This window comes from Perissodus microlepis, chromosome 19 (assembly GCF_051167445.1).
Source record: "Perissodus microlepis isolate ML-2025 ecotype Zambia chromosome 19, ASM5116744v1, whole genome shotgun sequence".
In the NCBI taxonomy this organism is placed as follows: domain Eukaryota; kingdom Metazoa; phylum Chordata; class Actinopteri; order Cichliformes; family Cichlidae; genus Perissodus; species Perissodus microlepis.
The window spans coordinates 21,915,826-21,941,422 of record NC_140479.1 but is presented as its reverse complement, the minus strand read 5'-3'; the positions used below and the strand labels follow the sequence as shown (position 1 = coordinate 21,941,422).

At 39.9% G+C, this 25,597-nt stretch overlaps 1 protein-coding gene across 2 annotated transcripts in view; it reads right to left on the bottom strand.

The window, feature by feature from the left end:
• The window catches only part of pacrg (PARK2 co-regulated), a 149,600-nt gene extending 131,870 nt beyond the window's left edge, over positions 1–17,730 (bottom strand). For both annotated transcript variants that reach the window (XM_084915027.1, XM_084915026.1), the window contains exon 1: positions 17,528–17,730. In XM_084915027.1, the coding sequence (XP_084771153.1) occupies positions 17,528–17,599 (72 nt within the window). In that variant the 5' untranslated portion in view covers positions 17,600–17,730. The remainder of the gene's footprint in view (positions 1–17,527) is intronic.
• Positions 17,731–25,597: the final 7,867 nt, after the last annotated feature.

Sequence of the window (25,597 nt, the reverse complement as noted above, 5' to 3'; positions counted from 1 at the left end):
AGGAAAGACCACGTGAATACTTATGGTGCAACACATATGCACAAGAGGTGTTGAACCCACATAAACCGTCATGCAGATGGACTCAAACAACTTTTATTTAAATAGATCTTTTAGTGCTAGTTCTCATTTTTGCATTTTAGTGTTTGTTTCATTTGTTTAGCAAAATACAGAATGATAAAGAGCAGGGGTGCAATGCTGATCAGACTGATGCAGATGATTTTCTGAACATTTAATAATACAAGTGTTTTAAAATGGAAGGCAAACAAACAAAATTGGCCGATATCTGTATCATCCTTTCATCTATTTTCCTATCAACTTATCCAATTCAGGGTCTTAATGTTTAGTATTCCTTTTCATGTTTCATGGGTTCATGTTTCAGTATTAATGCCCTCTTGACTACTTCCCATTTCCCACCTGTGTCTAATGATCTGTCACTCCTGTGTGTGTATATATAGAAATGTCTTCCCGTTTGTTCTTTGTTTGCAGTCTGCTGAGCTACTCTGTTTCTGCTCCTTTGTTTGTGCATCCCCTTGGTGAATCTTAAGCTCCTTTTGTATGTTTTGAACTCCTGTTTCATGTTCAGTTGTGGACTTTGTTAAAGTTTTGATTTTTGCAACATCAAAATGAAGGGCTTACGTTTTGTTCACTTTGTTTGCATCCGTCTCGTGCATGTAGGCCCACTCCATTTTCTAGCTATTTATTTCCGCCTGTGTGCCACTTTATAAGCGTTTGGATCCTTTGCTCATACCAAGGCTGCTGGCTTGTGGCTGGTTCTGAGTTGTGTATGTGTTTTAAATGTATGAAACTCATAAACAGAAATATATGAGGCATCCCAGCTGGTCATCAGGCTGGATCAAGCAGTTGGAAATCAGCCATTCCCTAACAAACAGTTTACCGTAATTCACATGACTGCATCGACTTTTACGTAACTGAGTCACTGTGACCACATCATTACACACACATACATGGAAACAAGCATATAAACATCTCTGTAAGACAAGCTGACTTTTTTTTATTTTTTATTTTTTATTTCTGACTGTTAAAAGAGCAGGACATGCGCTGATCCAATGCTGTGAGTTTACAGCTCCAATCAGTAACGACACCTGAAGGTATTAAAACACAGCTCAAGGCCGTGAAATTAATGACACACACAAGAGGACCTATAGATCCCTTCCATTGCCACTTCTGCTGCTGAGAATCAGGAATTTGACTCTCCTCCCAGTTTTACTCACTGAATAACTAGCTTCTTGTCAATAACCATCCTCATAACTGCATTTAAAAGAGGACTAACTGAAAACCACCTCACAGAAACTTAATGTTCATGAACTCAGTATAACAACACACTTTGTTAGTTGTGGCCAAAGCTCAGAAACATCTGCATGACTCATCCAGAAGTTTAAACTTAACCGCGTGTCTTATTTGCAGGCAGTAAGAAGACAGCCACTTCAGCAGATAAGGACGCATTAGTGGAAATTAAATAGCCAACCAGAGAAATGCTGAGATGTGCAAGAAGGCTAGAAGAAGTCTAAGCTAGGAGATGAGGCGATTAATGGTGAGACCAGCCAACAGGTAAACACAGGTATGACCACATACTTTAGAAAGGGAGCAGCATGGGAGCTGTGGAAGGGTTATCAACAAGCCTCCGGGGGCAGGGACAGGAAAAGAACAGACCCAGAGCAACAGGAGGCCATCGATTTCACCACAGAGCTGCAGACAGACAGCCATAAAGATGAGACAGGAGAGCGCAGGTCAGTCTGCAGCTTCATCCACAACACACCACAGCCACGTACACAGACATTCCCAGGTGTCACAGGTAGCCCAGCACTGACAGATCCCTGAGGAGCATTGGGAGGCGCGAGGAGATAAGCAGGCTGCACATGGTAAGCGATACAGGTTCTACCTCTGATATGGGAATATTGTTTAACACTGAAGAACATTATCTAGGTGATTAGTATGTATTGCAAAACGAACCCCAGGCCCTTGGTCTTATCGCAAGCCCAGTGTGACTTTCTATTCCTGGAAATCAGTCTTGCTGCCTGTAAGGCCGTCTGTTAGAAACGAAGCTGGAAGTTTGCTTACAGAGACCAGAGGTCTGAAATTTGACCTTTATACAAATTAAAGGGAGGAAAGCACACTGAAGGCTACATCACTGCGACCAAACACCCTACACAGACAGCTAGCCAAAATCAGCTGAACTCATCAAGTCACACAAATGCATGTTAGGCAAAAAGTTTTGTTTGGGTTATAGACAGTGAAAAATAAAAGACCAGAGGGCTACTATTGTGACCTCCTGCAAAGACTTCTTTGAATGACAGTCCCTCCAATACAAAAGAAAAAAAAAACATTTTGCTGCCCAAGTGCCTTAAAAACAGGCACTCCATCTTCTCAAATCACACACTGAGCTTGTTGCTTCAGCAGCTCTCTCAGAGAGAGAGGCGGCACTTTTAGCTGAGCTACAGGGAGGCAATAACACATGCAGACAGTCAAACAAACAAACAAATAAAAACAAAACTAAAGCAAAGCCATACCTCAAAGCCTGCTGTGCCAGCAACACCTGGCTTTTGAGCTGATTTATTCAGAAAACACGATTTCTACTAAAGTCATAGAGATTTACTTCAGTATCATTCTCTTACAGTGCGATCCATTCATCTAGCTACCCACCTTCTATTCAATCACTCCTCCTACTTCTCCACCTCTTGCTCTGCATTGCAGGTTGCTGATGCTCTGACAGTGAAACAGGTGTCTAGGCTATTAGTATGAGTCTTGCTGCGCCACCTCCTCTATCTCACACCTTTGATGACAGGCATAAATCAAGGCTGTGTGAATGAGGAATAGTAAATAACGGGTTTGCTACAATAGCAAACTGTGTGCCTCCAGTCTTGTTCTCAAACACCAGTGATTTAGCTTACAGTCAGCGTGAAAGATGTCAGAAACAGACCACACCAGTGCAATCATTGAAGAGATTATTTTCCTGTTCATTTAGCAACAGCAGAAGTTCAATCTGAGCAGCACATTCTCCCTAACTCATAAAACGCTTACCGATTATGAGATGTGCTACGTCATCCTCTCCCTCTTGAATTTTATCACTCTTCTATATCTTTCCCCTCAACTGCCTTGAGTTTCCTCTCATAAAAAGGCTGCCTGACTCTCCTTGGCTTGAATTTTTATGTCTTTCTCTGGCCCATCTCAGAGGAATATTGTCAAGGTAATATGATGATGACCCTTAAAACTCCTCATTAAATCACTCAGTATCAGAGCATCAACTAAAAGTGTAAAGTGTTATCATAAAAGTACAACCAAGACAGTCCAGACGACCTAAAAAGAAAAAAGGCGGCAGGGAATTTCTTTTATCTTTTATAACTGAAGGTCTTAACCACAATATCTTACATTAACACTCACATCAGCATCCGTGTCACAACCTTATTCAGACAGCCAGACAGACAGTCCAAACAAAGTCAGTTAGATTCAACAACACTAAAGAGATGGGTGTCAGAGTGGCAGATGGAAAGTTGAGCATCTGTCACTGTGCTGAACCATTTGGCTGAAATCAAAGGGAGATGAGCTCCTTCAAAGGACAGGCAAAGCCTTGTCTGAGGCCAGACATGCTCTGGTGTGCTCCGAAGATAAGGGCCAAGAGGTTATATTGCTTTTCTTCTGTCTCTCCCTTTGTTCTCCTCTGTCTTAAGGGAGTGGGAGGGATAGAGGGAAAAAATACAGACAGAAGTAGAAGAGAGAGAAAGGTAGAGAAAGACAGAGAAGGAGAGAGATAGAGAGAGGGAATGAGTCATGAACAGGTTGCCTGTCTTCTTCTGCTACAGCTTGGTGTGTTGATCAAACACTCGTTAGTGGAATTTGCTTGGTGTTTCCGGACGACGATCGTAATGAGCAGAAGTGGCTGGAGCAGAGGGGGGTTGCTGGGCCGTGATGTGGATCACTTCTGACAGTATCAGAGTACTTTTCCCTTCCAGCTCTTCCCTTTCCCTGCCTTCTCCAGCTTGCTGCAGCAGAGCTGTTGCCTCCAGCACACCTTCAACTGGGAGCACTTCAGCTCAGCTGGATGTAAGGCATGAGCTAAATAGCAGAGTAATCCTCAGTGGAATTTCGAAGGGAACATACACACTGCTTCTAATCTCAAAGGGTTTGCAGGTTTACTTTCTTGGCACCGGGTGAAGAACACCACAGCCCTGGAGCACCATCTATGATGTTGGCTGCTGTGCTTTTTAAACTGCATCCTTTGCGCTGCTGGTGCTGCTTTGCTCTGCCCTACCATCCCTTTTCTCTTTACAGAAAGCATCTAGTTAATAAGCATTGTGACAGACACATTCTTTTACATTTAAACACATTTGTTTTCTAAAAATCATAACACGATTTCAATTGCTGTGTTCCACTAATGGATAGCAGATTTTGTTATTGTCCTTGAGGGGTTACAGATAAAAAGGCATTTTTGGTCTCTGTGCTGGTCACCAAAATTCAAAAGCTCGGGCCAATGTTTTAGCGTGATGGCGATTTTAAAAGATTTTCAAAGTAGGGGGTGGCGAAACAAAGGCCACCACTTGGTATTATTGGATTGGAACAACTGCGTTTGTCAAATACATTGATTTTTTTTGCCACTGGTCCCCATTATGTTGATGTAGGCAGTATGCGAGCTGTCACATCTGACCCTGTAGTCAAGTTCATAACACACACTTAACATCGGACAATTAGAAGACTCAGAAGAGGCCATTCTCCTCTGGCAAGGACAAGTCAGTGCGACGGGTGATAATGATGGAGGATGTGTGTATGTCATCTAATATCTCATCAGTGTACCACACTTGATCGCATCCTCATTTATATTAAAGTTTGCCCCTGTCACTAGCAGGTATATTCTAAATGCACACACACATAACAGTATGACTTAATGTTGAGGTAAAATTATGAATACTGTTTTCAGCTATGAAAGAGTTCTTAACTGGTAATGAGCCAAAGCACACGCTTAAAAAAGATGGCAAAATGCAAACAAACTGGATTAAAAAAAGTGGTCACAGACTGAAACTAATAGTAGTTTAATGGGCACACAATGTACATCACTCAAATCCTGCTGAATGGAAATTAACTATTTGGAGCATTTCTAATTATGATTTTAAGGACTGGTATTTAGGTCATATAAGTCACATAAAATAGATTATTATGGTTTATGAGTAGCACCGGTATATGCCTGGAAATGCTCTGGCCATGCCATTCCTCATGACACCAAAGATGAAGGACTTAAAGGAGTGAGCAGGGACTGCGGTGCGACAATACAACCTTGTCCAAAAGAGGACACCGGACTTAAAGATAACACACTAATGCCGGAGAGAGGGTGCAGCTTCTGAAATACTGTCAGTATAACATTTTGGATGGCTTTGTGCAAAGGAATGTAGCACAAAAAAAAGAAAGTGAACAGAACACTGCGATTTAAAAGGTTTATTTAAAAGGATTTATTTCTTGCTTCCTTACTGTCAGTCATTTTCAGATGTCTATCATGAGGTAAACATTTTGAAAGCTGCTCAAAGCACAGTATAAGCCCAATCAAGGTTTATTGCATAAACCAAACAGCAACTCAAACAGAAAAACACATTACGTGAGCAAAAGCTAGCATTACACGATATGTTAAAGTTTCACAGTCAGCCACCTTCACTCTGAACCACCACACACACAAGCCTACTCATTGCAAAATAGAATTCAAATCACTGATTTTTTTTTCCCCCCTCAGACAAACCTGTAAATCTGACTTGCTTATGTAATCAAGCAACCTTGCAACTCTAGGCAGTAGCATGAAAGGTTCTGGAAGTGGCTACTTACTGTGGTTTATCCATTTGCTTCACATGTGAAAGATCCTTGGTTTGATACTTGGAAAAAAAAAAAAAAAAACCTAGTGCTGGTCCCAGGCCTTGATAAATGGGAAGGCTGGCTCAGGAAGGATATCTGGAGTGAAAACTGTTATTGTTTATTGTTCCTGAAGCACAACAAACATGTGGTAGACTCAGCAAAAACCTGCCAAAATGGGCCAGGGACATGGTCCTATGCAAACGACAAAGACTGAGTTATAACTGTAAGGAAAAGGGATTTTATTTTATGGTAAAGTCTGCAAAATTGTTTTTATATATACGGTTTTGGGGATGGCTAAAACAGTTATTAAATAATGTTTTAAATGAATTTTCCACAATTAAGTGTGAGCAAGGTCTTAAAGATGACTGTTAAGTGACAAGAACTTCTAAAAATACTTTAGTTTATCCTAGGAACCACAAGTAAGCAGTTTGTGTCTCAAAAATAACTCCAATATTCCTCACAATGTGACTGGAGGCCAAGGTAATGCCTTCCAAAGTAAGCATCTGGTTAGAGGTCCTGCAGGCCTTTATGTCTTTAAGATATTCTTGTAACCTAACTAAATAGAAAGACAAAGCTGGGCATCATTTGGATATCAATGAAAATATATGTGTGAAATGATCAGGACCCACACAGTGTTCAAGTGTCACTTCTAAGCACCTTTATTTTTAAATACTGCGTTCCCACTGCTTCTGCACTGTATATATTCCACCATAAGGCCAGCTTCCCAGCTCCTTTAAACACCACACACTGCTCCTTCCTGAGTCCAGGCACTAAAAAGGGGCAGAGTTCAATAGTTGTAATCCCTCTCACCCGTCCCCACCGTCTTCCCGGCACAGCCTCATGAGCCTACTGTACCACCCCTCCACTGCCGCAGAGCCAGAGACCACACCCGTGCCATGCCTATGTCTTCTAATAATGCTACCTAAGCTGAGCATGTACCATGTAAACAGAACTGGTTCTTCTGGTGACCCAGTGGTTATCACTGGGTCACTGACTGATTTCTAGGCCTGCTTGATTAGGGTTTTATTAATCAATTTTACAGTGACTTCCAGCAACTTCCACTCACAACCATTTGGGAGAAAATCAATGTGAAAGCTGTAAAATACCCTGTCTTACAGCTTATAACAGACTTCACTGGCAACATATTAAGCAAAATATGTTAAGAAAACACATTTTATGGTAATTCCTGATCATTTCTAGCAATTTTGTACCTAACAAACAAAAAGAAAAAAAAAAAAAAAAAAAAAAAAAAAATGGCAGCTTTTATACAAGGACACTGCTCATAGAAATGGCATAGGTCTAGATGCCCTCAGTGATGGTTATCACATGACATAGGGCTAATTAACTCTTGAGCCGAAAATAGAGGCCCTGCAAGGAGCAATAAACATTCGCTATTAAACGCTATCTAATTAGAATTCAAGCTACAAGGGCATGAAGGAGAACATAACAAACACAGAGGCCAGTATAATTGTCAACCAAGCTCAGAGGAAGGCAAACATAATAGATATAATCAGCTGAGCACTTCCTGTAAGGTCATGATAGAATGTTGTGGAAATACTTCCACATATCTGACTGAAGTTTACTGACGGTGTTTTTCCTCAATCACGGAAAAGGTCACAGACATTTCAGCAGACGTGCACTTCAGACGCCATGCTATCAATTATAACCTAATCTATTTGTTGATACCTGGTGAGAGAACATGAATCAGAGAAACTGCTTTTTGTAAGTTCTGCCAAATTTACCCTGAGCAGAAATGTAGATCTTCAATGTGATCTAAAATCCAGGATCAAAGCAAAGTTTCAAATGGGCATTGCAGAAGCAAACTTTTTTTCCTCTTTTAAGGTGACTTTAAATTAGCGGCATTTCATGGATTTCATCTTTATATAATGCTTAAAATGTATTGTCATTTCTATGCAGTATTTCATGCAAAGAACAACGTACGAAGTTATGAGGAAAACTGTAAGATGTCCAAGTCAGCCAATGTTTTGTGCGCTTAAGACCTTTAGGCTCCGTGGTTGATCGATAGTAATGGAAATGCCAGCAGGCCTCCAGAGTCCGTTGCCAATTTAACCTTTTTTGTACCATGACTCAATTCTTCCTCAAATAACCCAGCTGTTTGCTGGGATGGACTGCAGGCTTGTGGTGCTGATAAGATGAACACACGGGAGCGAGGGAAGGGAAAGACGGATACGGAAAAATAGTGCGTGTGTCCCTACAAGTACTGCTGGTTTAGAAAACATTTCCGGGAGGCAGTTCAAGTGTGGCGGCCAAGCGGATGGGTGAGGACATCCAACTTTGCTCAGTATGCCTTGCCTTGCATAGGCAAGACACAACACAGACACAAAATACCTGAGTGTGCTTCATGGGCAATTTATGGCTCATGCTGGGCACATTATGAGTCTCTGTGTCAGTAAACGTGTTCAGAGTGATGGGGGAGAATGATTTTGATGGCAAGTGAGAGTAGTAAATAGGCAGATTCATCTTCATAAAAAATTTCAAGGATTCAATCTTGGTCAAAAAGGAAAAAAACTGCTGCTATCGTTTATCTGAAATAGCCTCATTTTTATTTCAGACTCTTATTGTTGTCTTATTGTGTTTGCTATGATTATTCCACCCTATGGTGTTTTTCAGTGAATCGGGTTTAATCGTTTTCAATCAAGCTTTAACTAATGCGCATAAAGCTATTAGAAAAACTTTGAAATCTTCTAAACAAATCAAATTTGAGACAGCATTTTAACCAAGTTTACATTACATTTTTAAAGTCAGTTTACATTTAATCGAGTTGTACTGAAATTCTACATTCATTTAAAGCCCTAATCAAGGATCAATTCGAAGCTGTCACTTGTTTAATTTGTTCAGATGGATTCATTTATTACGATGACACTCTGGGGCTAGAGCATTGAAAACAAATAGCTAAGATGTGCATATACACATCTCTGACACACTCTCTACAAAGCATCCTTCCAAACTATCCACTAAAGCAAATTACTATGATACAATACAATTAAATCAAAATGCATCTATGCTCTGTTGCTTTTTAATTTACTGTCATTATTATTTAATTGATTTAGTTTATGATTTAGAGTGCATATGAAGTAATAGTCTGATAGCCCATTGTTTCTCTGCATAAATGTTTTCATCTCCAGAGTACTGGCTGGTTGAATAAAGGTTCTGAAATGAAAGAAAGAGAGAACAAGGGAGAGCAAGAGAATAGCAGGGGAGACTGTATAAGGGGCTGAGACATCTGCTCAGGTATATAATGATTATGCTGCGGGGGAAGGATAAGATATGGAGGTCATGTTCGCTGGCATGGAGTATCCCATCTGTCCCCTGAGGTTAGTGGGGTGAAAAGGCAGGATGACGGCAGGACTGGGGGACTGGAGTTAGCGGATAGTGGGGAGCCTTGTATGAGTCTTGGGGACACTGTTTGCTGGCCTTGGTTTTACCACAGAGACCAAGTAAACAGTAAATGAGTTGTGATTTTCCAAAATCTATCATCTCAGCAATCTGCAGAGCCTTGTTACACAAAAGTTGATGTTGGGCTCTAGTGTAGATTGTATCAATTTGCCCTCTAAGGTGAACTGTGCAGCAGAGCATGAGAGGGTTGTGTTCATGTACTTGAGCATGTACAGGGAGTGCAGAATTATTAGGCAAATGAGTATTTTGTCCACTTCATCCTCTTCATGCATGTTGTCTTACTCCAAGCTGTATAGGCTCGAAAGCCTACTACCAATTAAGCATATTAGGTGATGTGCATCTCTGTAATGAGAAGGGGTGTGGTCTAATGACATCAACACCCTATATCAGGTGTGCATAATTATTAGGCAACATCCTTTCCTTTGGCAAAATGGGTCAAAAGAAGGACTTGACAGGCTCAGAAAAGTCAAAAATAGTGAGATATCTTGCAGAGGGATGCAGCAGTCTCAAAATTGCAAAGCTTCTGAAGCGTGATCATCGAACAATCAAGCGTTTCATTCAAAATAGTCAACAGGGTCGCAAGAAGCGTGTGGAAAAACCAAGGCACAAAATAACTGCCCATGAACTGAGAAAAGTCAAGCGTGCAGCTGCCAAGATGCCACTTGCCACCAGTTTGGCCATATTTCAGAGCTGCAACATCACTGGAGTGCCCAAAAGCACAAGGTGTGCAATACTCAGAGACATGGCCAAGGTAAGAAAGGCTGAAAGACGACCACCACTGAACAAGACACACAAGCTGAAACGTCAAGACTGGGCCAAGAAATATCTCAAGACTGATTTTTCTAAGGGTTTATGGACTGATGAAATGAGAGTGAGTCTTGATGGGCCAGATGGATGGGCCCGTGGCTGGATTGGTAAAGGGCAGAGAGCTCCAGTCCGACTCAGACGCCAGCAAGGTGGAGGTGGAGTACTGGTTTGGGCTGGTATCATCAAAGATGAGCTTGTGGGGCCTTTTCGGGTTGAGGATGGAGTCAAGCTCAACTCCCAGTCCTACTGCCAGTTTCTGGAAGACACCTTCTTCAAGCAGTGGTACAGGAAGAAGTCTGCATCCTTCAAGAAAAACATGATTTTCATGCAGGACAATGCTCCATCACATGCGTCCAAGTACTCCACAGCGTGGCTGGCAAGAAAGGGTATAAAAGAAGAAAAACTAATGACATGACCTCCTTGTTCACCTGATCTGAACCCCATTGAGAACCTGTGGTCCATCATCAAATGTGAGATTTAGAAGGAGGGAAAACAGTACACCTCTCTGAACAGTGTCTGGGAGGCTGTGGTTGCTGCTGCACGCAATGTTGATGGTGAACAGATCAAAACACTGACAGAATCCATGGATGGCAGGCTTTTGAGTGTCCTTGCAAAGAAAGGTGGCTATATTGGTCGCTGATTTGTTTTTGTATGTCAGAAATGTATATTTGTGAATGTGGAGATGTTATATTGGTTTCACTGGTAAAAATAAATCATTGAAATGGGTATATATTTGTTTTTTGTTAAGTTGCCTAATAATTATGCACAGTAATAGTCACCTGCACACACAGATATCCCCCTAAAATAGCTAAAACTAAAAACAAACTAAAAACTACTTCCAAAAACATTCAGCTTTGATATTAATGAGTTTTTTGGGTTCATTGAGAACATGGTTGTTGTTCAATAATAAAATTATTCCTCAAAAATACAACTTGCCTAATAATTCTGCACTCCCTGTATTACATTGCAGAGATTCAGACAGGTGACATATTACAGGAAAAACCAACATTAACTGTCGCTGTAAGGTGTTGGATGACCACATGGATTTGAGCCCCTTGATTCTTCTTCTACTTGCAAGGATGCAACACATTGTTTCCAAAAGACATGCCATCATTTTGTGTTTCATATGTTAGCCCAAAATTAAAACTTTTTAAAACTAGGTGGAACTGTAGGGACTCACTGAAGATGCAGCTGGTTATTGCGCTGTTATTTCTTTAAGTTTATGAAGTATTAAGTATTAGTTAATCTGAGAAAGAGTGGTTGCACCTAGGGCTGGGCCATATCATACCGTTCATGGTATGACATGGCCCAGGGGGGTTGCACTAATAAAGTTGTGGAGTAAGGTATTTTGTCTCGCGTCAATTATATCGTCAGTTATATCGTTATCGCAAATTTTCAAATATATATCGTGATAAATATTTTTGGCCATATTGTCCTGCCCTTGTTGCACATCCTTTGGCATGTCCCTTGGCACACGAATCTCCAGATTTAGATCTTGATTTTGTGCAAATGTAAAAAAAAAAAAAAAAAAAAAAAGTGTACCTCCAAAAATTGCCTGGTGCTTTTTAAAAAAATTTTATTGCTCATAAAATAATCATTACTTTAAAGGTATAGCATATTATTTACTAAGACTATTGCAGACTATTATATGTAGAGTGTATGAAATATGACTGCAGAAATGTTTGAAACTTTCTTTTATCACCTGAGAAAGGAGGATTTCTCTAGATAAAGGACTTTGTGACATCTAAGAACTTGAAAGACCTCAGAGCTGAGGTTGTTTAAGCATAAAAGCAGTACACACAGAGAGGAAACATTGCAGGATGTGTGATGGCAAAAATCCAACAAATTACAGACTACATAAATCAATCTCAGGGCATGACAATCATCAGAGGTCATATATTCTACTCTAATTTAATCTTCAGGATTCGATAAATCAATACCCAACCCAGAAGACAGATCTGTGAGCTCAATAGTTATTGACCAATGTTTTTATTTTCAGAATGGTATTCATGCAGCGAGATGTAATAACATGCCCTGATTAAACACCTTTGACTGGTTGCCCACATCTCTGACTCTGACAACTCAAACAAGGTTGACTACAGAAATCTGCTTCTACCAAGTATATACATAGATACTTAGTTTTGTGAATCTCCAAAATTTCACTGCAATACTTGCAGTGGCTGAATGGAATGACATTCCATTCAGCCACAGCATAGGTGATGAACAGGAGCTCAAAGTTGAACCAAAAACACCTGAGAGGAGGACTTGACTGTCCTCCGGGCTCAAGCAGCTTCTCCTTATGACAGGGAAGAAGGTGAGGCAAAGATAACGGGACACTCTGCCACTCAGAACAACATGTGCCACAAAGTTTGGATTCATAATCCCAAATACAGTTCACAGCTCCACTGTGCGAAGCATTAGCGCTAACGAGCAAGATGCTAACTGTGTTTTAAAACAGTTGTACGAAAAACTAAGATCTAACTGTTAAGGACTGATTACACCTGTGCCAGATATATATAAAGATATATGTAAAGATTGTGGTGGAAGAGTATATTAATTATTGTTTTTACCTTGTTTTCATGCTTTATTTCTCTTTTATGACAAAAATATTTCCATATGATCCTGAACATAATTTGTGATGTGTATCATTCACTCACACCATTTTTGGGGGGGCATTTCTTTCCATGTAAAGTGTGTAGTCATATCCATTCATTTTTCTGCACTGCGCCGCTGTTTGCAGTCTCTCTCAAACCTGTTATTTTTTTCTTGGTTTTTTTTTTGTTTGTTTTGGGTTTTTCTTTTTGTCATCAAGCCAGAATAAGCCTCTGACACAGAAAATAACAGCTTTGTTGCCCTCTCTATATGAAGCGTACAGTGACGACCTCCCACCAGAATGTAAAGTGCATCTTGTTTCTCTTTAAATGCTTGAGGATGAATCACTGGAAAAAAGAAAAAAAAAGGTGGAAGGGTTTCAGGGGCCTGTGCTATTGATTCAATTTCTATAACCACAAATACTTTAAAGCATAATAAGCCTATGCTTCAAGTCCCCATACCCTTTCAAGGCTTGAAATGGCCTTGTCGTTACCTACAAATCACAGCTCTCCGCAAAGCTGCCCTCTCTGGAGTGAAATGTCCGTGACCACGGGGGACAAAAAAACAAAACAGGGAGCAAGAGACACAAGCAAGCCCCTGAAAAATGTAATGGTTTTTGTTGAAGATTTAGCCAGTGGTATGCCGGTGTGCGCGTATCATTCATGTTCCAGACACAGCAGATCCTCTGGGGAGATGGTGAATATTAAAGGGCTTTGCAGGAGCCTTCCTCATGAAAGCTCTTGACAACAGATTTGTTTATGACCTTCAAGAAAGGAAGAGCGAGTCAATGATAGCTCTACACAGCCTCTTTTGCATCTCAAGGTGGACGCGGCTACAAAAAAATAAAAAGCAGCTGTGGCTTCAGGTTCAAGTGTTTGTCGTTGTCATCAGAACTGTGCGGCCCTTCTGCAAATATTCATCACATATAGGCAAGATGTCTCAGACCTGAGAACCAAAAACCTTCTGACAAAATGTTTTAAAATGATGCTCATATTCATTCAAGAATGCCACACTTTCCAATACAGTACCATAAACGGCCATGAACCAACTCAAAGCTGTCAACATAACAGCTTTACAACAATAAATCTAAATGTAAGGAATTCTCTGAACTTACAGATGAAAGAAAAGTTTTAATTTTTTTACTAATTCAGCATGTCATTCAGCATATTGTCATGTTTTTTAGTATGCACCCTTTAAGAAATAAGCTCTAATGAAGAGCTTTGTGTTCTCTAGGAAATAGGGCTAATTGTCAGAGCGTTTGGGGGAAAAAAAACAGTCAGATTTAAGCAAAATATAAACATTGTGGTTGCCTCTGACATGCTTTGCCTTTAACCAGCTGCCACTGCCTTTATGCCAACCGAGAACGACTGTAAAGGCAACAATAGCCCTTTGAAAAGGGACAGGTTTTTTTTTTTTTTTTTTGATACACCCTGTATTTACAATGACAGAGCAGAAGCTCCTGAAGTCAGGAAGGAGGGGAAGGTTGTGGGATCATTTGGCTGTTTGCTTTCAAAAAATATAGTTTACTCTTGTTGGCTTCTACAAACGTACACCCTACCTTTAATGATCCTTTTTGTCTGGCAGGTAGGCCAAGACCCTGACTTTTAACAAGCTGGTTAAAGTGCAGCCTGAGCACTGAATCATTCCAGTTAATCTTCCAGCCTTGCTTGACTCTGGAGACTTTTCGTGGGTGAACTGGAGCAACTTTTATTAAAGCTACATTTAAGTAATCTGACAATGTGTGACTATGACACCACTGCTTGTGTTTAAAGAAGACCTATTATGCTCATTTTAGCTCTGAATTTTTATTGTTGGACTAGAGTAGCTTTGCACTCAGCATTCAAAATGAATCATTACTTATGTTGTGCTGGTCGTTGGTGCAGTTTATCCTTTGTGTGAAACACACATTCAGCCTTTTACCAACTTCCTTTACATTTGCTTCCATTTGTAAACAGAAGGCTTGACCAATGAGATCACCCTTTTTGGGATTTCTACCTTTTTTGACATAATATGGACCCAAGAGTAAAAAAAACTGTAAAGTGTTAATTCTGGCCTCATTCTTTGAAAGTTTGACCATGTTTTAATTAAACAAGCATAAGTGCATATGCATGGCTATATGTATACCACATACGTTTGGGTCATTATTATGCATCTGATTAGGCACACTGTTCTGCATATAGTTAAAGCAATGAGTCTATCTGCTTTATCTGCTTAACAGAAGTCTATGCATTTCACTGTTATTTCAGGGAACTGATAAAGAAAAGTAATTTAAAAATGTTTAAAAATATTTTAATACACTGTTTTTTCCTTTGCCGGGCACTGAAATTGTTTGTGATGCAGTAAAACCCCTGTATATGTCACTGAAATAAAAGGAAAGACATTTAAATGTTCAATGTGAGACATCCCAGAATAGCAAAGCACAGCATAACTTTACTCCTCAGACACAGTAGTTTTCGAAAAACTCATTAAAAAGACTCCAGTAAACTATAAGTTATTTAAGTAAAATGATATGGAGTTCTGCACAAGACAGCAGTCAAGCCCAAATAAAATTAGATTTGGATTTTAAATAATAATCTATTTCTGGCCAGACAAAAACTAGTTTTACTGACCAATCAATAAAGTAATAAAGTCCATGAAGTCAATAGAGACTAATGTCCACTGCCATACAACCTATTACACGTTCCTGATCCATCTTCATTTGCAGTAAATGAGAAGAAGAAAGTCTTTCTTTGGAAATTAGTCAAGCCCTTCAACAGTTTAACTACACTTGAGGTCCCAAATAGGGACTTCTTGACAAGGAAATCAAGATTCAGGAGGTTTCTTGTTTTTCTCAGTGTAAGACAAGAGGCAGTACAAAAATAAATGCAGTTCCTTTTCTATTTGTAGCAAGGCAATCAAAAACAAAACTATAAGCTTTTAAGCTCAAACCACGTGCTACACACAACTCCACCACCCCACAAGCCCGTTAGTCTATAAAAGGAAAATGCTGTTATAAAAAAAAAAAAAAACAGCATTTGCATTTTTCTTAGCACACGGTTTCTGCGTTTCATAGCATCTAATCATTGCCATATAGCTTCTGAATGGGCTTTATAAGTGTCATTTTAGTCCATAAATGTTATTGGATAATTTTAGAGTTCCCAAATGTCCATGTTTGTGTGAAACCCACTCAGGCTTGTCACACACACACACACACACACACACACACACACACACACACACACACACACACACACACACACACACACACACACACACACACACACACACACACACACACACACACACACACACACACACACACACACACACACACACACACACACACACACACGAATAATGGTTGAAAAGTTTGTTCAGGCATTCTGATTTTTTCTATTGCTACCTCAACTCTCTGGGTTGATTTGTGCACAGACATTTTGCCGCAGAGCAAAAAATAACAGACCATGCAATTTCTGGAAAAATGGCGGTCGGATTGTTGCTACCGCCAGTCTTGACTCTGTGGCTTGCTGCAAAAAAGTTGGAGATAAATAGGTAGACTGAAAAGCTGAAGAGAGATAGCACTTGATATTAAAAACATAAATCAATAGGGGGTATTTATTTTGAAAATCTGTACCCCCTAAAGCGGATAAATGTGTATAACTGAGGTCTGCTGTTTTCAAAATTATCTGAGTATTGTGTTCATTGTCTGAAGTTAACTGTGGCTGCTTTATTTTTCTTTTAAATTTCACAGCATGAACGCATCATGATAACAACCACTAAATAACTGAAGACATTTATTTAGAAAAGGTGAGACTCCTGTTCAACTCTTATACTTATCCAGGCTGTAATCAACAGCAACGCTTCCTGTGTGAAACTGTGGTTTTTTTAGTAGATTACAAAATTTTAAAGCATATTGGGTATTCATTAAGGGCTGCAATAGGTTGGCGACCTGTTTAGAGGGTACCCCTACCTCACACCCTATGACAGCTGAGATAGGCTCCAGTCCCTCCGCAACCCTTAAATGGCTAAGTGGAAGAACACGGATGGATAAAATGGTCTTCTTTTGATCAACTGTGTTCTTTTATTCTGAAAATTTGACAGTCACCTGTTCCCTGCTGTTAGTCACTGCCAGGTTCCTTACTGCTAGTTGTCCATCAGTATGTGTGTGAGAAAGAAGCAGACAAGCGGCTCTTTGAATTGTGAATGACAGCTTAAATAGTCTAAAACTGCAGTATGATCTCAGCTGGAATTAGATCAATAGCTTGAAAACATTTGTTTTCTTTTCCCATAGCGTTTATAAATAACTTTAAATTGGTTAAAATGTGTCTAATACCATTTCTAGCAGATCCCTATAGTCATATTTAAGCATTTGTCTCAGACAGAGACAAACATTTGTCAGGAGGGAGTGCAGATTGTCCACTAATCAGAAAGTTGTGTTATGTTTAATGCTAGACATAGCATTTAAAAGGATAGAATAAAAGCAGTGTGTCAAAGAAGTGCTCTGGGTGCTCAGTTATAGCAGAAAAGCGTTATATAAGTACAAGTCCATTTACCATTTAATGTAAAGAAACATGACAAGTACAAGCCAATCGCGAAGAGAGGAGATTCAACTAGCCAATGAGGTGAATTAGATTCAGTTACTTCCTGAATATAAGACTATATGCCAGTTCTCTCTAACTGTAGCAGGTAAAGTTACAATGATAATGACATTCAATGTGACTAACTGTATGTAACCAGCTCTATACATTCTTCCGTAATGGGCTTGGCACTTCTCTCACAAAATTGCTTATAAAATGCAAACCGTAAATTCTCCATCCCTGGGCTTCCAGGATGAACGCTCCCCACTGCTATTATAGCTAGTGCTAACTGAAACAACTACACTCACCACTGCGTTCTTCAAAGTGGCCTTTACGGTGAAGCCCTCTGCGTTTAGCTCCGTCTTCCTCCTCATCGACATTGCCACAGCTTTTATTGGTGGAAGTCCAAATTAACGAAGGGCAATGTTGCTGGAATTACTAATTATTCTAAAAACTTGACACCTGTTGCGTTCTGTAGTGGTTGCTATCAACTTCTGAGACGCTTAGACCCGGTTGCCCCGGAGACGTGTGCGCCTCCTTGTTACCATAGAAACTATGGGGCGCCGCTGAAAATATGCAGATCAAAGTGTCGTGGTTAACCAGGGGCTGAATATTCACAATAATAGATTTAGGGTTTTTTTCCCTTAGTAATATATGATGTTATTACGATAATACTGTTACAGCGACAAAGGAAACGAGGCTACTTGACCTTACTGGAAACTCAAAAATAAAATAAAAATGAGCTATTCTTAAATAACTTATTTTTAGTGTGGGGTTTTTTTCATGATGGACATTAGATGGCTCATTTCAAGAGCATGCAGATATAGTTTTTCCATGATTAGAAAACATGTTTTTTTTGTTTTTTTTTAATAAAACAGAGTTTTTCATGATGAGGTGTTGAGAATGAATTCAGTCCTTGTGAAAAATTCTTATAAAAGATACTGCTCGATAATTTTAAAGTCCTTCAGGCTCAGACCTCTCTCATCCCCATTAATGCTTTTATCTGTGATGTTCTGGACCTGTTGCAGAGCCTTGGGTTGTATGGGCTTGTGATGTCTACAATTGCCATGACTTTTATTCCTCATCTATGTTAAAAACAACTAAAATGATCAGCCTTGGTTTCCTTAAGAGGTGGGGTCATGTCTGAGCTTTCATCATCAGTGTGTAGATGGGATGGCAGCATGACTGGTTCTTTACTATTCTGTGCCTCACCTGTTCCATCTCAGCCATACTGATGCAAACAGGGGTGTGTATGTTGTCCTCCTTTCTTCTTAGTTCATCAACCAGCCTCTCAGTTTTGCTGATGACAAGCAGTAAGTTCATCAAAAGTTACTGATTTGACAAACTCTTACCACTCTTTCTGGTTGGTGGGTTAAACCACAGTCTTCAATATAAAGGGATAATGCATAGTAAATGTGCATTGAATGGGTCAAACAACCCGCCAAAAGATCTACAATGTTGTTGATGTCAGTAAGTCAAATTGGTGTTCTCATCGCTTCTTTTTAAACTACTCTGCTGCAAATGTCAAAAAGCTGACCTGCACTCAAACAGGATGACCTGTCTTTTCTGTGCTCCTGCCACAACTCCCAGGCCACTTCAATCTCAGACACGCGGGATCGATAACACCCTCAGCTCATCATGCAGTAGACGCTCATCCAGAAGTAAATACTTAATGATGCTCTTTGTCTGGCAGGTAGACCAAAGCCCTGACTCCCAATAAGCTGGTTAGAGAGCGGCCCGAGCACTAAATCATTCCAATTTAGGGATGTGGCACTTTTAATCTTCCAATATCATTTTTGCTTCTGGAGACTTTCTTGGGTGAACTTGTGCAACTGTTATTAATCTTCAGTGCACAGGCAATTTCTCTAAAAGCCCCTATTTGTTTTTTATGGCTCCATTGAGAGAGGAGGGTATAGCAGCAGGGAGGGAGACTGTAAACAAGGTATGCAGGGTAGGCAAGTTATGTCCCTGTCAGCATTCAATGCTGGTCTCTCCTTCTTTCTCCACTCCCCCCTCACCATCTCACTACCTCACCACCCAGAGGATTAAAAAGAGGAAGAGGGGAGTTTTCAGAAAGCAAACTGAGCAAACTGGAGCGTCAGCATGAATTCAGCTGGACTGAGAAATGATTGTTCAAACAGCGCTGGCTGCGCTATCTCACTTTTCTGAGTGTGCTGAGAGGACTGGAGCTGGTCTTTTTTTTTAATTGTAGAAACAGACTTTTCAAGAAAGGAGCGTAAAAAAGAAAAAGAAAAATATTGCTAGTTCATCTTGGTAAATGTATGTAAATGTGCATCTGGATGTCAGGCTAACAGTGTGGATCAATACACGGGTCAAGTTAATATCTCAGCTTCTTACACCCTGTTCAAGGACACACACACTGACTGCAGGGACATTGACTGACACAGAGAAAACACATTTGCATTTCTGTTTTACACTAATGATGCATTGTGGATAACCATATGGTTTGGCTGGTAGGGAAAGAATGAGGGAGACACATCAGTATTAAAAAGGGACCGCAATACATTCTCCTTTGATGAGTATGTCTTTATTTTTTATGCATCTGCACTATCTTCATTGTCATGGTGTCCCCGGTTTGATCTCCAGCTCATTTTCTAGGCCACCTTCAGGCTTGGCAACCATTGTCCACTGTGTGGGAAAACAGCAATTATGATATCATTAGAGAAGAAACTGGTACCTACAAAGCACAGGACCCAGAGGGGGCCAGCAGACAAATCTCAGTAGTAAAAAGCGACAGCAGAGACTTTGCTGCATTGTCAGTTGCCCCCCAATTACAATGAAACAAGACAAACAGCCATTAGAGTAGGCCATTAGGCAGTAGGGGAGAGCGCCCAGGGCCTTGTTGGGTATAACACTTCATCAGGTTGTGAAAGTCACACAAAGCATACAAGGTATGTGGCTGAGATAAATGCCTTCCACTGTAGGAGTGAATCTGGATAGTTGCATGTTCTATTTCCCACTGTGTTACATTTTTATGACTATTAACTAGACATGAAAAATACAATCCAAGCTATATTTATGTCCTATAGAAATACTATAGAAGAGATATATTAGATATTAAGACCTGGAAAAAAAAAAAAGCGAAGTTCAATAGAACTGCACTATTTTAATAGCTCGGTTAAGTCCAATAGATAATTTAGTCCTCCCAGTAGGAATATCATTAAAATATTGCAGTGATTTGTGTCCTGATCTCTGCCACATCCTTACTTCTCCCCCTCATGTTCCTGGTGTTTTTACCTTTGTTTCCAGCATGGCCATGTGTGTGTCTCTCCCACAAACTGTGTGTGTCTGTGTGAGTCTGTGTAGTAAGGACATGGCAGAGAGCAGGACACAAATCACTGCAATATTTTAATAACATTCCTGCTGGGAGGACTAAATTATCTATTGGACTTAAGAGTGCTATTAAAATAGTGCTGTCCTATTGAAATTGATCACAAGTAGAGATTTTCAGCTTTTAATAAGTCTAAGAATCACAAGCCCAGAAGGTTCAGAACAAGTGCACTGAAAAGTAAACATCAGTAGATATAGTTTAGGTGGACTGGGGTACAGTTTTAAGCACCAGAAGTCCTGCTTTTATATTCCTCTGCTTAAATAATGTTATGAGCTGTATGTGAAAACAAACACTGATAACTTCTTTGGCAGAACAGTGTCCTAATGGCCACTGAAACCCCAGTCTGAAGCCAGGTGCTTCTGTTTGGAGTTTGCATGATGCCAAATGGGCAAGTCCATTACCTGGTTTCTCTCAATATGGAGGGCCACTGTGTTTACTCGCCAGGTGCCCAGTGTATCCTGGAATAGGCTCCAGCCCATGACCCTGACCTTGAAAAGTTTAGATATGAAATGAAATAGGACGACTGACTGACTCGATAAACATCCATTCTCTCACTCCAGAGGAGTTTTTAACGACATGCAGATGTGTTAGAAAAATCACTTGCATAATGTAATGTGTTCTTCTGGACATAAGGCTTCACAATAAATGTACTTATGCATTACACCAATTTTGAGAGGTAGGAGATGAACAAAATGTATTCCACTGAAAATAGCTGAACATAAATGGGTTTCATTTCTTGAAAATAAAAAATAAAAATCTTCAGGGAATCTTTAACTAATCTATGCTGAGTGTGGAGTGTCTTCAGTGTAATACAAAACTGTCACCACACCAGGGGAAGGGGGGGGGGGGGGGGGGGGGGGTGAACTGCTTTTGGAGAATGTGAGAGAAGCAGATTTGACCAGCTTTGACTGTTCCCAGTACTCACTGTGCTTGCTGATGAATATTTTTCTTCAGTTTTGCATGCACAAAAATACTGATCATTTTCATTGCCTGTAAAACGGAGTCTTGAACTAAGTCGCAATTACAAACACAATCGGACAAAACAAATAACACTGAATTAGCTGTACTTTTCGTGTTTTTCTTGAACACACAGAGTAATCACACAGTGCAGGCTGGAAAAAGTAACCTCTATGCTAATGTCTCTTCCAATGTCTGCTTAGAGTCATGTGTTGCGATTAGGAATTCGGGGTGTGGGTTGTCAAAGTGTCCCTCCCTATGACTAATGGCTTACAAAGAATGGTTATTGAAGTCTGCTTTTAAAAAAAGATTCTTTGGGGTGAACAACCAGTCTTTTATATGATCTTAGAAAAAGTGTTATACCGAAACAGAAAGATGGAAATGACCCTAAAAAGCATGTTTAAAGCCATTTTTGTTCATCAATCCAGAATAAGACAAAAGAGCAATGAGTGGGAAACTTCAGGATCTTATTACTCTCCCTAGGAGCTGGTGTCCTGCAAAGACCATGAAAGAAGTAAAAAATAACCCCATTGGCAAAAGAAAAAAACAAAAACAGCAAAGAAATTATTCATCTTGCACAGAGATGCTAAAATCTGTGTTCATGTGCCCAGTATAAGAAAAACACAGAATAAAAATGATGTTAATGGAAGGACATGCCAAATAAAATGAGTGCTCTCCAAAACAAACATTTTTTTTCCATTTATGTGGACAAATTTTTCAGCCGGCACCGGGACTGTTTGGTCACTTTATTCAGTAAAAACATTAAAAGCACACAACCGAGTTTGTGTGTCATCATCGTAGTCAGGTTGTGTTTGACTATTACTGTGAACTATGACGATCAGACCACACTTTTTTACTAGTCTTTTTCTTGAAACTGTAGCTTCAGATATCTGATGTGCTGATACTGCCCAAGCTTCCATTATGACCATGACGTAAAAACAATTTATAAAAAAATAGATAAATAATCCAATAAAAACACCAACCATATTCTTTAATGGGGAAGCTTTAGAGCACAAAGTTTGGAGAAGCGATGGATTACTGGTGTAATGCCCCTTTTGTTCTGATCTCTTGAAAATGCCTCTCTGAAAGCCATCATCAAATACTGTCGTAAAACTGCAAATGTCAGAAATACCCTAAACACAGCACTGCCAGCTTTGTTTTTGTACCAAACAATAGCAGTTTGGGTATCCAGCCTGTAGTCTGTTATCCCCAGAGCCCTGATAAATCCAAAGGCATAGATCTCTTCAAACGGCGGGGCAGTTGAGAATACTTGATATGGGCACAGAGTTGCAAGGCCTCAGTCACAAAGCCACAGTGTATTGATCTTCATGCATTATAGAAGCAGCTTTGAGGCCAGCTGATATTGGAAGTCATGGCTTGCACCCCCGAAGAGCATACAATCTAACATGCCCACTGGACCATCCCAGCAATAATCGGACACATGCCCAGATTATAAACATATGGGTAATAAATTCTTTATAGTATCAAAGCACTCTGGTTGATAAGTGTTCTCCTGATTATTTTTCTCGTTGGTAATACAGATTGTTGATTCACATGTGGCATGTTTCTCTTTGATACTGTCAAACATCGACAGACTTTAATCTAAACAGATTCCGGGTCACTGGGTCACAGCGGGACTGTTAGACTTTTTCTGCCTGAATCATTAAAGTAAATGCATCGAATGCCACATGCCTCACAGTGTGACCTCGCTGGTGGCGCTTTCAGCAGCCTTGGCAACACCTAAATCTCCAGAGAAAGCAGCTTCACTGTCGCCCACAGGTCAATGTCACACGAACCTGAATGTGTGAACAGTGACACCAATGATCCCACCGGGACAGCCAGCTTCTTCTCCCCACCACTCCACTGTGGACTCAGTGAAGTGTGGGGAGTGAAAGAGAGCGAGGAAAAGGGATAAAGGAAGTTTGATATTGACAGAATCTGCTTTTGAGAGCTCATCTTTAAGGGTCAAAACCACCAGCTTAATGTGAATAGAAGGCCAGAGTGAGTGATTTCAAATGTATTTTCACTTTTGAAATTCTTGCTTTATGCTGGTGTGTGAATGTGTGGGTGAGGAAAGGTGAGCTTTTTTTTTTTTTTGTCAATACTAAAAGCCTTGCCGCTAACTGTCAGATGATGAAATTTCAAGGATCATGCCTGACATGCATTGCAGTTTTCTGTTTTTCTTCTGCTTTATTTTGGTTAACTAGTGGATGTTGGATGTAATCAGATGTAATTGAATGTAGTCGAATGCAGGCAGGCGTTGTGTTTTTAGAAAATATGGTGAGTTTAAGTCTAATTTGTAGCATAAAAACATGTTGGGGAAGCGGAAATTGTGTCGTCTTGTTACCGAAAGATTTTCTTTTATCTCTTTCAGAAGTCTATGAAAGCTTGTCTCTGTCACTGATTGTTATTATTTATTTCATTGCATTTATTTTTTGTTTTCTACCATCTATACATACGAATTTGGGGTTATTTCACATTAGACCACCACCAAATAATATAAAAATTATTTCTAGTGTTTTTGTAATGAGTATGTGCAAGCTCTTTAACTAAAAAGATATTTTTAATGGTAAAATTTCTAGAATTTCTTTATTTTTTTTATGTTAGATGGTCTAATAAGTGTGTTAAGCTCTACATTAAGTTAAAAATGTAAAGATGTTAAACCCAAATTTGGTCCTTTTTTTGATGGTAAAAAAAAGGAAAAATCAGAGGTCAAACCTGTGGGTCTGAGGCTCTCGCAGTCTCAGCCTGCATGTGTGTGCAAGTGCTGGTAGCAAACAGAATGATATGTCACTCATTATGCAGTCTGCCAACTGAAAAACAACATAATCACAGTGAAAGCGCGATGTGACATGGCCAAATCAGCTTTAGCAGATCCTGACTTTAATGCACCATTTTGTTTGTGAAAGAAGAAGAGGAAATGTAAATATTGACAGCAAACAGTTCGATAATGATCTAAAAACAGGATTGCGGATGATAAAACTTTTCCGCCCATAAATTACATTTTCAGATTTATCCGCGTTAGCGTAAGTCTAACACATCGTACACAATTTGATAGTCTACATTTTGTTTTAATCCAACTATTCATATGGATCCTGCTCTTCGTCATTCACAACAGCACATGTGCATACAGAACATCCCCGTGGCGACGAACTGCGTACGGCGGAGCAAATGCAATTTGGTTTAATTTCTGAAAAAAATAACAGCAGCCTTCTCATTCACCTGACTGATCTGCCTGTGCTCGCTGTTTAAAACATTCAAATGGAGAGAGACAAGCATTTTATAAGGCCTGTATTTTTAAAAAGCAGATTCCCCTAAGTAAAGATGATACTGAGAATCTCATCAAATAAGGGCAGATGGAGGTAGTGAAAAGGGGACAAGAGGAGTGTGTGTCCCCCCCGAGAGAACTGGAAAAGTCATCTCTGCTCACATCACATCTGCCTCTCTTTTCCTGGAGCAGGAGGCTTAAAGCCTTCCTCTCTGGTGTTTCTGACATCTTGGCTCTGTTAATTGCAACATTTGCAGCCGTATTGGTATTCAGGTTAGACCCTGGGAACAGATGGCGTTTAACTTTAAATATTATTAACACTTCCCAGAATTCACGGCACTGGGTGTGGGGGTTATGAGGACAAGCAAACATACAGGTGAAATGAGCACAATTAATCTACCAGCATCAAAGGAGAAAATACAAATTGGGGTTATTTTCCAAGTGTCACCACTTGCTTTGATGCTTTTTCTTTCACAACCACCAGCGTTTCTATTTTCACATGTTTAATCTGTGCATCATTATTTATGTTAAGAGTAATTTGTTATCTAGAGAAGGCAGCAAATATTGCCGATGACACTGAAGAGATCCCTTTAATTAAAGGAATAAAAAAGTTACCTTTTGGATAAGTGAATATGTCTTCTTAGAGCTAATGGGGGAAAAAAGTGAAATATTTTATTTGCCCACTTTGAAAGTCACAAAATCATGAGTACACTTACACGCTACGCTGACAATGAGAGCATGACATTCAAAAATGTCTTATTGAAGGAGGGAAAAACGACTCCGAAAAGCCACTGTGCGAAT